At 42.5% G+C, this 15,350-nt stretch overlaps 1 protein-coding gene across 1 annotated transcript; it reads right to left on the bottom strand.

Annotated features, from left to right (window-relative positions):
* Positions 1-11,577: 11,577 nt before the first annotated feature.
* ZG16 (zymogen granule protein 16) lies at positions 11,578-12,958 on the bottom strand. Its single transcript, XM_005888835.2, has 3 exons — positions 12,904-12,958; positions 12,589-12,721; positions 11,578-11,893 (listed from the first exon to the last, which is right to left on the bottom strand). The coding sequence occupies exons 1-3, from the start codon at positions 12,956-12,958 to the stop codon at positions 11,578-11,580; spliced, it is 504 nt and encodes a 167-aa protein (XP_005888897.2).
* Between the last annotated feature and the right edge of the window lie 2,392 nt (positions 12,959-15,350).

The following is a 15,350-nucleotide window of genomic DNA, read 5'->3' as shown; positions in this document are numbered from 1 at the left end:
GGACCTGGGAGGTACATGCAACCCAGGGCCAGCCTCGGATTGTTCCCGGCGGAACAACCTAGAGCCCGAGCAGTGTGGGCAGGGAGGCTACACGCACCGTGAGCGGGGGCAGACCCAGTGTGGCTGAGGCACTGCAGCGACGCCAGTGTTATTTGTTTGCAGCATCCCTCCCTCCCTCCCTCCCCACAGCGCGACTGAACAAAGAGAAGAAATACAGTTCCACCCATCAGAACACTGACACAAGCTTCCCTAACCAGGAAACCTTGACAAGCCACCTGTACAAACCTACACACAGCGAGGAAAAGCCACAATAAAGAGAACTCCACAAACTGCCAGAATACAGAAAGGACACCCCAAACTCAGCAATTTAAACAAGATGAAGAGACAGAGGAATAGCCAGCAGATAAAGGAACAGGATAAATGCCCACCAAACCAAACAAAAGAGGAAGAGATAGGGAATCTACCTGATAAAGAATTCCAAATAATGATAGTGAAATTGATCCAAAATCTTGAAATTAAAATGGAATCACAGATAAATAGCTTGAGACAAGGATTGAGAAGATGCAAGAAAGGTTTAACAAGGACCTAGAAGAAATAAAAAGAGTCAACATATAATGAATAATGCAATAAATGAAATTAAAAACACTCTGAGGGCAACAAATAGTAGAATAACAGAGGCAGAAGATAGGATTAGTGAATTAGAAGATAGAATGGTAGAAATAAATGAATCAGAGAGAATAAAAGAAAAACAAATTAAAAGAAATGAGGACAATCTCAGAGACCTCCAGGACAATATTAAACGCTACAACATTGAATCATAGGGGTTCCAGAAGAAGAAGACAAAAAGAAAGACCATGAGAAAATACTTGAGGAGATAATAGTTGAAAACTTCCTAAACTGGGAAGGAAATAATCACCCAAGTCCAAGAAACCCAGAGAATCCCAAACAGGGGCTAAACACCCCAAGACACATATTAATCAAATTAACAAAGATCAAACACAAAGAACAAATATTAAAAGCAGCAAGGAAAAACAACAAATAACACACAAGGGAATTCCCATAAGGATAACAGCTGATCTTTCAATAGAAACTCTTCAAGCCAGGAGGGAATGGCAAGACATACTTAAAATGATGAAAGAAAATAACCTACAGCCCAGATTATTGTACCCAGCAAGGATTTCATTCAAGTATGAAGGAGAAATCAAAAGCTTCTCAGACAAGCAAAAGCTGAGAGAATTCTGCACCACCAAACCAGCTCTACAACAAATACTAAAGGATATTCTCTAGACAGGAAACACAAAAATGGTGTATAAATTGAACCCCAAACAATAAAGTAAATGGCAACGGATCATACTTATCAGTAATTACCTTAAACGTAAATGGGTTGAATGCCCCAACCAAAAAGACAAAGACTGGCTGAATGGATACAAAAACAAGACCCTACATATGTTGTCTACAGGAGACCCACCTCAAAACAGGGGACACATACAGACTGAAAGTGAAGGGCTGGAAAAAGATTTTCCATGCAAATAGGGACCAAAAGAAAGCAGGAGTAGCAATACTCATATCAGATAAAATAGACTTTAAAACAAAGGCTGTGAAAAGAGACAAAGAAGGTCACTACATAATGATCAAAGGATCAATCCAAGAAGAAGATATAACAATTATAAATATATATGCACCCAACACGGAGCACCACAGTATGTAAGACAAATGCTAACAAGTATGAAAGGAGAAATTAACAATAACACAATAATAGTGGGAGACTTTAATACCCACTCACACCTATGGATAGATCAACTAAACAGAAAATTAACAAGGAAACACAAACTTTAAACGATACAATAGACCAGTTAGACCTAATTGATATCTATAGGACATTTCATCCCAAAACAATGAATTTCACCTTTTTCTCAAGCGCACATGGAACCTTCTCCAGGATAGATCACATCCTGGGCCATAAATCTAGCCTTGGTAAATTCAAAAAAATAGAAATCATTCCAAGCATCTTTTCTGACCACAATGCAGTAAGATTAGATCTCAATTACAGGAGAAAAACTATTAAAAATTCCAACATATGGAGGCTGAACAACACGCTGCTGAATAACCAACAAATCACAGAAGAAATCAAAAGAAATCAAAATTTGCATAGAAACGAATGAAAATGAAAACACAACAACCCAAAACCTGTGGGACACAGTAAAAGCAGTCCTAAGGGGAAAGTTCATAGCAATACAGGCACACCTCAAGAAACAAGAAAAAAGTCAAATAAATAACCTAACTCTACACCTAAAGCAACTAGAAAAGGAAGAAATGAAGAACCCAGGGTTAGTAGAAGGAAAGAAATCTTAAAAATTAGAGCAGAAATAAATGCAAAAGAAACAAAAGAGACCATAGCAAAAATCAACAAAGCCAAAAAGCTGGTTCTTTGAAAGGATAAATAAAATTGACAAACCATTAGCCAGACTCATTAAGAAACAAAGGGAGAAAAATCAAATCAATAAAATTAGAAATGACAGTGGAGAGATCACAACAGACAACATAGAAATACAAAGGATCATAAGAGACTATTATCAACAATTATATGCCAATAAAATGGACAACGAGGAAGAAATGGACAAATTCTTAGAAAAGTACAACTTTCCAAAACTGGACCAGGAAGAAATAGAAAACCTTAACAGACCCATCACAAGCATGGAAATTGAAACTGTAATCAAAAAATCTTCCAGCAAACAAAAGCCCAGGTCCAGACGGCTTCACAGCTGAATTCTACCAAAAATTTAGAGAAAAGCTAACACCTATCCTGCTCAAACTCTTCCAGAAAATTGCAGAGGAAGGTAAACTTCCAAACTCATTCTATGAGGCCACCATCACCCTAATACCAAAACCTGACAAAGATCCCACAAAAAAGAAAACTACAGGCCAATATCACTGATGAACATAGATGCAAAAATCCTAAACAAAATTCTAGCAATCAGAATCCAACAACACATTAAAAAGATCATACACCATGACCAAGTGGGCTTTATCCCAGGGATGCAAGGATTCTTCAATATTAAATCAATCAATGTAATACACCACATTAACAAATTGAAAAACAAAAACCATATGATTATCTCAATAGATGCAGAGAAAGCCTTTGACAAAATTCAACATCCATTTATGATCAAAACTCTCCAGAAAGCAGGAATAGAAGGAACATACCTCAACATAATAAAAGCTATATATGACAAACCTACAGCAAACATTATCCTCAATGGTGAAAAATTGAAAGCATTTCCTCTAAAGTCAGGAACAAGACAAGGGTGCCCACTTTCACCATTACTATTCAACATAGTTTTGGAAGTTTTGGCTACAGCAATCAGAGCAGAAAAAGAAATAAAAGGAATCCAAATTGGAAAAGAAGAAGTAAAACTCTCACTATTTGCAGATGACATGATCCTCTACATAGAAAATCCTAAAGACTCCACCAGAAAATTACTAGAACTAATCAATGATTATAGTAAAGTTGCAGGATATAAAATCAACACACAGAAATCCCTTGCATTCCTATACACTAATAATGAGAAAACAGAAAGAGAAATTAAGGAAACAATTCCATTCACCATTGCAACGAAAAGAATAAAATACTTAGGAATATATCTACCTAAAGAAACTAAAGACCTATATATAGAAAACTATAAAACACTGGTGAAAGAAATCAAAGAGGACACTAATAGATGGAGAAATATACCATGTTCATGGATTGGAAGAATCAATATAGTGAAAATGAGTATACTACCCAAAGCAATTTATAGATTCAATGCAATCCCTATCAAGCTACCAACAGTATTCTTCACAGAGTTAGAACAAATAATTTCACAGTTTGTATGGAAATACAAAAAACCTCCCGAATAGCCAAAGCGATCTTGAGAAAGAAAAATGGAACTGGAGGAATCAACCTACCTGACTTCAGGCTCTACTACAAAGCCACAGTTATCAAGACAGTATGGTACTGGCACAAAGACAGAAATATAGATCAATGGAACAAAATAGAAAGCCCAGAGATAAATCCACTCACATATGGACACCTTATCTTTGACAAAGGAGGCAAGAATATACAGTGGATTAAAGACAATCTCTTCAACAAGTGGTGCTGGGAAATCTGGTCAACCACTTGTAAAAAGAATGAAACTAGAACACTTTCTAACACCATATACAAAAATAAACTCAAAATGGATTAAAGATCTCAACGTAAGACCAGAAACTATAAAACTCCTAGAGGAGAACATAGGCAAAACACTCTCTGACATACATCACAGCAGGATCCTCTATGACCCACCTCCCAGAATATTGGAAATAAAAGCAAAAATAAACAAATGGGACCTAATTAAACTTAAAAGCTTCTGCACATCAAAGGAAACTATTAGCAAGGTGAAAAGACAGCCTTCAGAATGGGGGAGAAAATAATAGCAAATGAAGCAACGGACAAACAACTAATCTCAAAAATATACAAGCAACTCCTACAGCTCAACTCCAGAAAAATAAATGACCCAATCAAAAAATGGGCCAAAGATCTAAATAGACATTTCTCCAAAGAAGACATACAGATGGCTAACAAACACATGAAAAGATGCTCAACATCACTCATTATCAGAGAAATACAAATCAAAACCACTATGAGGTACCATTTCACACCAGTCAGAATGGCTGCGATCCAAAAGTCTACAAATAATAAATGCTGGAGAGGGTGGAGAAAAGGGAACCCTCTTACACTGTTGGTGGGAATGCAAACTAGTACAGCCACTATGGAGAACAGTGTGGAGATTCTTAAAAAACTGGAAATAGAACTGCCTTATGATCCAGCAATCCCACTGCTGGGCATACACACTGAGGAAACCAGAAGGGAAAGAGACACGTGTACCCCAATGTTCATCGCAGCACTGTTTATAATAGCCAGGACATGGAAGCAACCTAGATGTCCATCAGCAGATGAATGGATAAGAAAGCTGTGGTACATATACACAATGGAGTATTACTCAGCCATTAAAAAGAATACATTTGAATCAGTTCTGATGAGGTGGATGAAACTGGAGCCTATTATACAGAGTGAAGTAAGCCAGAAGGAAAAACATAAATACACTATACTGACGCATATATATGGAATTTATAAAGATGGTAACGATAACCCTGTATCTGAGACAGCAAAGGAGACACTGATGTATAGAACAGTCTTATGGACTCTGTGGGAGAGGGAGAGGGTGGGAAGATTTGGGAGAATGGCATTGAAACATTTGAAATGTCATGTATGAAACGAGATGCCAGTCCAGGTTCAGTGCGATGCTGGATGCTTGGGGGGCTGGTGCGCTGGGACGGCCCAGGGGATGGTATGGGGGGGGGGGGAGGAGGGTTCAGGATGGGGAGCACGTGTATACCTGAAATTAAAGAAATTAAAAAATAAATAAATAAATAAATAAATAGTTCCCTAGCCCTTGTGGAAGCTTAACCATCTTTGAGCTCCTGGTAGGGCCCTGGTTTAGACATTATGTCCAACATATCAGAAAACAAATACAACACCAGTGATTCTCAATTTTTTTGGCCTTGGAATGCCTTTGAATTCTTAAAAATTAAGGCTCCAAAGATCTTCTGTTTATATGGGGGAGAAATATCAATAACCTCAGATATGCAGATGACACCACCCTTATGGCAGAAAGTGAAGAGGAACTAAAAAGCCTCTTGATGAAAGTGAAAGTGGAGAGTGAAAAAGTTGGCTTAAAGCTCAACATTCAGGAAACGAAGATCATGGCATCTGGTCCCATCACTTCATGGGAAATAGATGGGGAAACAGTGGAAACAGTGTCAGACTTTATTTTGGGGGGCTCCAAAATCACTGCAGATGGTGACTGCAGCCATGAAATTAAAAGACGCTTATTCCTTGGAAGGAAAGTTATGACCAACCTAGATAGCATATTGAAAAGCAGAGACATTACTTTGCCAACAAAGGTCCGTCTAGTCAAGGCTATGGTTTTTCCAGTGGTCATGTATAGATGTGAGAGTTGGCCTGTGAAGAAAGCTGAGTGCCAAAGAATTGATGCTTTTGAACTGTGGTGTTGGAGAAGACTCTTGAGAGTCCCTTGGACTGCAAGGAGATCCAACCAGTCCATTCTGAAGGAGATCAGCCCTGGGATTTCTTTGGAAGGAATGATGCTAAAGCTGAAACTCCAGTCCTTTGGCCACCTCATGCGAAGAGTTGACTCATTGGAAAAGACTCTGATGCTGGGAGGGATTGGGGGCAAGAGGAGAAGGGGACGACAGAGGATGAGATGGCTGGATGGCATCACTGACTCGATGGACATGAGTCTGAGTGAGCTCCGGGAGTTGGTGATGGACAGGGAGGCCTGGCATGCTGTGATTCATGGGGTCGCAAAGAGTCGGACATGACTGAGCTACTGAACTGAACTGAACCGATATATCCATATTTACTGGGTTAGAAATGAATTCAAATTTGAAACATGTATTAATACACTTTAAAAAACTACAGAAACAAATCCATAGAGACAGAAAGTTGATTAGTGATTGGCAGGGGATGGTAAGGAATTGATGAACTGAAACTGTTGCTAATAGATTGAAATTTCTTTCAGGGGTGATGGAAATGTTCTGAAATTAGACAGTGGTGATAGTTGCACAACACAGTGAATGTACTAAAAACCACCAAAATGTACACTTAGAAATGATAAATTTTATGTTGTATGAATTATGTCTCCATTTAAAAATTGCCCAAAATTGCAATAATAAACTTTTTACATATAACATAGATAACATTTTAGTTTTTAAAATGACAATTTTCCAAAGCAAAAAAGAAGAGTGACATTGTTTTACCTTTTTACAAACCTAATGTCTGGTTTGAACTTCCCAGGTAATCCAGTGATAAAGAATCCACCTGCCACTGCAGAAGACTCAGGAGCCTCTAGTTCTATCTCTGGGTAGGAAAGATCCCCTGGAGTAGGAAATGGCAACCTTCTCCAGTATTGTTGGCTAGTAAATCCCATGGATTCTGGTCAGTTACAGTCCATGGGGTTGCAAACAGTTGGACACAACTGAGCTTGCACACACAATGTCTGCTTTAAGATGAAATAGCAGGATTCTTACATGTGTTTCTGTAGTCAGTCTGTTGTAATATCACACATTATATAACCTCTTGAAAACTCAGCAATATACTCAAGAAAGAATTTAAGTAAAAAGTTAAATGGTATCTCAGTTTTTTAATGAAAATAGTTTGGACCTTGCAGACCCCTAACTGTCTCAGGAATCTCAAGAACTATTAGATGATTGGCATTTTGGTCTTCCCTGCACTTTACAGAGGACTATTTGGGCTTCCCTAGTGGTGCAGACAGTAAAGAATCTGCCTGCAATGCAGAAGACTTGGGTTGATCCCTGGGTTGGGAAGATCCCAAAGATCCCCTGGAGAAGAGAATGACTACCCACTCCAGTATTCTTGCTTGGAGAATTTCATGGACAGAGGAACTTGAAGGGCTACAGTCCATGGGGGTCACAAAGAGTCAGACACGACTGAGCAATTAACACTTCCATTCAGGTTTTCACATCTGTTGTCAGTCCCCAGATATATGGTAAGATACCTGCCAGAAATAGTGAAAAGAGCATAGCTCAGGGAGTCAGGACTTCTAAAATAAAAAAATAGCTTAGGTACAGGGCTTTGTTGCCAGGCACCTGGGGTCAAGATATTTAACCTCTTTGTGCCTTAATTTCCTTAGCTCTTGAAAGGGAATGATGGTTGGATCTACTTCCTAGGGATCTGCGTCTGCCTGGTGGCAATTCCAATTGTTAAACACCTGATATTCCAAGAGAAACAATTAAAAAAAAAAAAAAAAAACCTTCCAAACTAGATCCTTAAGTAGCCAAGAAGAGCAAAGTTGGATATAAGAGCTGACACCAGGGTCTTTCCTGGTGGTCCGGTGGCTAAGGCTCTGTGCTCCCACTGCAGGGAGCCCAGGTTCAATCCCTGGTCGGGGAACTAGATCCTACATGCCACAGCTAAGAGTTCGAATGCTGCAAATAAAGATCCTGCCTGCCTCAACAAAGATCGAAGATCTTACGTACTACAACTAAGAGCTGACACAGCCAAATAAATAAAGAAAATAAACATTAAAAAAACTCAATGAGTCCAAAAGCTATTTAGTTTTTCTTTTGTACTCCGCATCTCAGAGAATATCTTTCTTCCCAGATGCCCAAGCTACTGATGTGGTAGTTCTAAATTCTCTTTCACTCACCCTCTTGCATTTACTTATCAATTCTTCTGAGCCTATCTTCCCCCTCAAATCTCTCAAATTCTTCCCTTTCCTCTCTTTCTCATGCTATTGCCTTTGTACAGACATTATCATTTCTGATCTAGAACTAGTCTCTTAACTGTTTTATCTCATCCTGCTTTATCTTTCTTCGATTTCCCCAATTTACACCAGAAAAATGATGTACAGCTTATCAATCCAATGGGCAAAATTTGATTCGGTGCCATCCCATAGCCCATAAAGTTTAAATAGTTCAGTATTATGTTCATGGTTCCTGCCTTTCTGTGAGGCTTCTTCTTTTGCCCAATTGTGCTTTGCATTTTGCCTGTACTGAATCACTGAACCATTTTGCCTGTATCGAATCATGCCAATCATCCCACATGACACAGGGGTGCAGTCAAAAAGTGGGATGAATTTTATGTGATTTATATATCAATAAAAATATAGTTGTATAATATTCCATTCCATGGACTTGAGAGAAATATCTTCATATTTCTACATAATCTAGACTTAGTACTGTTCCTCCACAGACACACACACACACACACAGACTTCCCTGACCTCCCAGAGAAAGTTAACCCTCCTTTTGGCTCTCTTAGCATATTATGAAAATCACCTTTGTTATGCCACCAAACCAACAGTTTTAACTAGAGGAAAAGAACCAGATCTTCAGTACTCTTTGTATTCCTACCCTTTAGCAGGGACTATTTGGTAAATGTGTGATTAGCTTAATTCAGCACTCTTAAAACTCAAGTTTTTAAGTAAGGGGACATTTTCCTTAATCTGCCAAAACCTAATAAGGACTAGATAAAAGCCAGGAATCCCTCCCCTTAATTCCCTTCTGCCATGGCTGCCCCATTGGTGCCAGTCCCCTAACTGGGTGAAAAAAAAAAAAAAGAGGCTTTCCTAAAGTTGACCAAATATCTGATCTGTCAAAAGGCTGTCAGATTCAGCCATAAGAAGGACTAAAGTATTGATATATACTGTAACATGGGTGAAACTTGAAAATACTATGTTAAATGGCAGAAAGTAGACATAAAAGGCCATGTTGTTGTATAATTTGATCTGTGTGGAAGGTCTGGAATAAGCAAACCTATAGAGACAGAAAAGAGGGTTACTAGGGGCTGGGGGAGAGGAGAATGGAGAGTGACTGCTTCATGGGGACGGGGTTTCTTTTTGAGGTGGTGAAACTATTCTGGGATTAGAGAGTGATGATGGTTCCACAATCTGTGAATACACTAAATACCTCTGAAAGGCATACTTTAAAAGGGGGAATTTTGGACTTCCCTGGTGGTGCCCTGGCTAAGAATCCACCTGCCAATGCAGGGGACATGGTTCGATCCCTGCTCAAGGAGGATTTCACATGCCATGGGGCAACTAAGCCCACATACCACAACTACTGAAGTCCATGCACTCTAGAGCCAGGGCTCTGTAACAAGAAAGGCTACCACAATGAGAAGTCCGTGAAGAACAAGGAAGACCCAACCAAAAAATAAATAAAATTTTTTTTAAAGGGTGAATTTTATGGGTCTTCCCTGGCCAGCCAGTGATTAAGACTTCGTGCTTCCAATGCAGGGGGTGTGGGTTCCAACCCAGGTTGGGGAACCATGCCAATCATCCCACATCACACAGGGGCTCAGTCAAAAAGTGGGGTGAATTTTATCTTATGTGATTTATATATCAATAAAAATATAGTTGCATAATATTCCATTCCATGGACTTGAGAGAAATAAAGGCATTTTTATAAGAAACAGACTAGTCATGAGTTTGTATCATGCTAATATTTCTTTATAAAATTACATATACATGACTGTTATTTTTGTCTAATTGGGAAAAAATGTGACCGAAATTCCCTGGGATGTGAATAAACCTATTGGGAGCAATGAGGAATCACCACCACGAGCACAAATATACAAACAAAAAACTGTCAAAAATTTGGGACCGAGAACTAGAATTTCCAAAGCAACTACATACCCTTAAATCCTTGCTGAATATGTCCAGTCCCCTAATGCTTCCCCTGAACTCTAAGCAGCCCGTTCAGTCCACAGAAACATGATGGAAAATCTCCACCCCAACCCCACCTCCTGGAATACCCTTTTGTTTTGAGGGTAAAATTGGCAGCGTGGGCTTCCCTGGTGGCTCAGTGGTGAAGAATCCGCCTGCCAATGCAGGAGATGCAGGTTCGATCCCTGGGTTGGGAAGATCCTCTAGAGAAGGAAATGGCAACCCACTCCAGTATTCTTGTCTGGGAAACCCCATGAACAGAGAAGCCTGGCAAACTACAGTCCATGGGGTCATAAAGAGTTGGATACAACTGAGTGACTAGACAGCAACAACAGTTGGCAGAGTAGAAGCTGCTGAGGTGGTGACTTCCGGAGGAAAGAACTGAGGTCTGAGAGAGCTGAGCATGGACCCCAGGACTTTCGTGTAAAGGCGGGAACTAGGATGGGGTAAATAGCCAGAGTCCTTGGCAGGCACTCGGGCTAAACTTTGGGAGTTGGGTGGGTTCTGGGAAAAAACGAAGGATGATCAACCAGGCACCCACAAACAGTGGGTGGGTTGAGGTCAGGAGAGTGAGGTGACAGCCTGTCGGTGGAGAGGCACTGTCTCAAGAAGACAAAGGAGGAAAGGGTTGGAGAGTGAAACATCTGGAGTTTGGGCGATAAGCCACGACTTTGGCCTTACCTTCAGCCTCCAGTTTGGGTAAACACTTGAAAAAAAAGAATCAGTTCAGGCCAGTATCTTATCTCTTCTATATTTCTAAAAGTTATCTCAACTGAAAATACTTTTGTAAAATTTAGTTATTTGGGGCTGTGCTTTGTTGCTGCACTCTGACTTTCTCTAGTTGTGGCGAGCCCTGGCTACTCTCCTGTTGCGGTGCATGGGCTTGTGGGCTTAGTGGTTGTGGCGAATGGGTTTAGTTGTTCCTCGACATGTGGGATCTTCCCAGACCAGGCATCGAACCAGTGTCTCTTGCACTGGCAGGCAGACTCTTAAGCACTGGACCACTAGGGAAGACCTCATCTCCTCTTGATAAATTATGAAGAAAAGCTCAGGATTCTTTCACCTCTCTCCCTCATCCTCCCACTCTTCCCCAGACTAACACACAACAAGTAGCCAGAAATGAGATTCGCACATTCCTACCCAGAGTCAAGAGGTGCATCCCACTAGCTGTAGTCATGCCCTTTTATTGTTTGTTGTTTTTTTTTTAATTGAGACATGGTGGTTTTTTTAATTGGATGGTGGTTAGTGGTGAGTGGGTTCCCAGGTCCCCATTGTAGGGTTGCGGTGCAACTCAGCAGCTCTCATAATCAGAGGGGTAGAGGTCCCAGTGGAAGCCGATGGCATCAATAAGGGAGCCAGCTCGGCCACTGATGAATCGTAGCACAGTGTTGGGGTACAGGGGGACAGCGTTGAAACTCGTGCCTGTGTCTTTCCCGAAAGACAGGAAGCGGAACTTGTCCGTCACAAAGACCAGCTTTCTCAGGTAGGTCTTGTACTTTCCCGACACCTGGACAATGGATTCCCCAGGGTAGAGAAAGATCTCATCCAGGTCTCCCGAGGTGCCACCCACATAGTCGCTCCACACCGTGCCGTAGCGCACCTGGAGACTAGGGGTGGAGTGAGGAGGGAAGAAAGGGAGACACTGAGTAAGGTGATCAGAATACAGGAGCTGTTGGCCTACAGGCTGAGACCTTCAGACTAGTGACCGAGGTAACAGCCCTGAAGAGTGTGAGGGTTGGATGAGCCCTGGAAGGGCATACACAGAACTTCAGCTCCTCATCTTGCTGATGATCAGGCTCACAGAGGGAAAACAGCTTGCCTGGAATCACCCAGACAGTAAAAATCAGAGTTTGCCTTTGGAGTCTACATTCCCATTGGGCCCCCACCCCTTACTTGAAAGAAGAAAAGGTTTTGTTTTTTTTTTTCCCAAACATCTGAAAGGCCCCCACGAGGGGAGAGACTTGTTCGTGCTGTGCCAGGCTCCAGTGTCAGAAGGACACATGTTTGGGGAGAGGCATCAAGCTAGAGAAGGAGGATGCCAGGTGGGATTTAAACCTTGGGTGGGGGTAAACTAGACAATGCCCAGGTCCCTCAGAGTTTAAGGTATATGATTTACTCAAGATCACACATGTGGGAGTCTTACAGGTTTCGGCAGCACAGGTCTCAAATCCAAGTCATCTAATAACTTTTCTATATCATGTTATCCCTGTGACTTACTGATGTGACCCAAAGTGACTGAGACCTTCCTAATTTAGTAAGATCCTAGAAGGTCGCCAAAGCACAGAATCTCGAAGACGCTTACCCTACGATGTAGTAATTGCTGACTCTAATGCGAATGGCGGTGATGGGGCCATCCAGCTGGTTTCCAGACTGGGAGAATCGTTCTCCTCCCCCACCTCCATATTCTCCACTGTAGGAGGAGGCCCTGGGCTGAACTGGAGGGAAAGGAGGAGTTGGGGGCAGAAATCCCCTGAGAGCTCAGTTTCTGCCCATCACCCCTCTTCCTCCCACAACTCGGTTCCAACCACCCCAAGTCAGCCTCTGAAAGCCTTGGCTGCTCGCAGTGCGGGCGCCTGTCTTCCCCTGATCTGTCCTGGACTCCGGGCTTCTCGCTTACTCTCTGTGGCAGAGGCTGAGGCACAAAGTAGGGCGAGAAGAGCAGCAGTCAACATCCTGGGGCTGGAGTGAGAAGAAAGGAAGTGAATAGTCGCCCTTATCCCCTCGAAGGCCATTTACCCAGGTGCCTCTGACCTCCAGCTGAGTCTTGGGGTTCTTGGTCCTTCAATGCAGACCTCATCCACTCAGTCTTGGGGTTTGAAAGAACTGCCCATAGTCTCTAGTCCTGTTCATCACAGATACTATCTTATGTGTCCTTAATCCCCTCCCTCTCCCCTGTCTGGCTACAACCAACCCTCCTCTTCCCTCCCAGGCTAGATCAATCCTGACTTTCTATCTGGATTAAGCTGTGTCGACCCCTGTTCCCTCCTAGCACAAAGCAGGAAAGGAATTTTCTAAAGAAGTGAGGGACTTCCCTGGTGGTCCAGTGGTTAGGACTCCGCACTTCCACTGCAGGGAGAACAGGTTCCATCCCTGGTTGGGGAACTAAGACCTACAAGCCACATAGCAAAAAAAAAAAAAAAGTGGAGGACATCTCCAAATTATAGAGATGGTTGAGTTCATCAAACCAGGAGTCTGAGAAAAGCCTAAAGGAAGTCGGGCTGGGGTAGATTGGCCCAGCTTGTGGGGCATCTGGGGCATAGTATAAATTCCTAGGTTGGTCCTTTTCTCAAATTGGAAAGAAAGGAGCATTTTAGAGCATTTATCTGTCACTTGGAGAGTGAACACGGTAATAGAAGAGACAGCCAGTATCACCATCCAAGCAGTTCTGGTGGAGATGGGATAGCCCAAGAAGTTTGAGAAGGAGCTGGAATCAGCTCAAGATATTAGATCCCAGGTGCCTGGTCTATTTGTCATACCTCTTTCTCTGCTAACACAAATCTGGCCATGGGTGTATCCCCGGTGTCTCCAGCCCTACAGTTGAGATCCAGACATCTTTACACCTAAGACTAGCTCCGATTCAGATGCCCCAGGTAGTTGACACCCAGGTCTCTCCTGCTGCTCAGTCTAGGAAGTCTCTTCTTCAGCTGAGCTTGAATTTCCCCCTAACTCAGATCCAGGAATCCCTGTCACCCCTTAGCCCACACCTCTGTCAGCCCTTACCTGGCAGTTTCAAGTGCAAAATAGCCCCCCTAGAAACTTCCAGATCTCTTATACCAAGTCCAAGCCCTCCCCCTGCTGTGTGAACCTCACCTCCTGAACAAACACGACCAGACTCCTAGGATCAGTTGTCAGGCAGGATCTGGAACTTATCCTATCCTAAGGGTTACAGGTGGCAGGGTGGGGCCAACTCTGGGCCAAGGCCTAGATCTCAGGAGAGGCAGAATAAACTTGAGAAAAGATCACCAACCGAGAGACCAGCAGCTGTGTGCGGGCAGCACTACTCATCACCTGGTGCTATCGAGGGTTCTCCCTCCCCTGTTTGATTTCTGCTGGTGCCCTTACCTGCAATCTGCCCTCTCTCAGGATAAACATTGCCCTCTCCAGGCATTTGAAATATAGACTGTCTTGGAAAGGGATCACACTCCCAACACCTTATACTATTTGCTGGGCAATTTTTTTCTCTCCTCTCATATTTTATATGAAAAAATTCAAAGTACAGAAAAGTTGAAAGAATATACAGTGAACATCCATATGCTCACCATGTAGATTCTGTCATGGTTAATTTTTTTATTAAACTGAGTCAGACGAAACAAAGCTCTACTTCATTAAAAAATAATTTTATGTATTTATGTTTGGCTGTGCCGGGTCTTCGTTGCTGCACCGGCTTTTCTCTAGTTGTGAGGAGCAGGGGCTATTTTTCGTTGCAGTGCGCAGGCTTCTCACTACAGTGGCTTCTGTTGTTGCAGAGCACAGGCTCTAGGGGGCGAGAGCTTCAGTAGTTGCTGCAGGAGGGCTCAGTAGTTGTGGCTCGTAGGCTCTAGAACACAGATTCAGTAGTGATGACAACGCATGGGCGTACCTGCTCTGCGACACGCAAGATCTTCCAGGATCAGGGATCGAACCCATGTCTTCTGCATTGGCAAGTGGATTCTTTACCACTAAGCCACCAGGGAAACCCTCTCATGGTTAATATTTTGTTGTACTTTCTATTTCTTCCAACCATCCATCCTCAATCTGTCAGCCTCTTCACAAACTTTTTCTCTCTAAGAAGAGTGACTTGAGGCAACACCTGCAGATCCCCCTCCCCGGAACAGATAGTCAGTTTAGTGGGCAAATGGGAAGCTGAGGAAGAAAAGCAGACAGGACCTCCCCGGGGGGCCGTGCTGGGCCCTCAGGACTTCTGGCACCATAGCTGAATCTGCCTGGCACTGTAGCCCACACAGGGCAAAGACTCCCTCCTGTGGGTCTGAAACTTCCCACGATTGGTGTCATCGATTTCTTCTGTCAGCCCTTCTCTTCTGGGACCCCTCCAGGACTCACCCTCTCACCCACTGAGGTAACAGG

This window comes from Bos mutus, chromosome 25, assembly GCF_027580195.1.
Source record: "Bos mutus isolate GX-2022 chromosome 25, NWIPB_WYAK_1.1, whole genome shotgun sequence".
NCBI classification, from domain to species: Eukaryota; Metazoa; Chordata; class Mammalia; order Artiodactyla; family Bovidae; genus Bos; species Bos mutus.
Note: the sequence above shows the minus strand (reverse complement) of the source record. Positions and strands in the feature narration are given on the sequence as shown.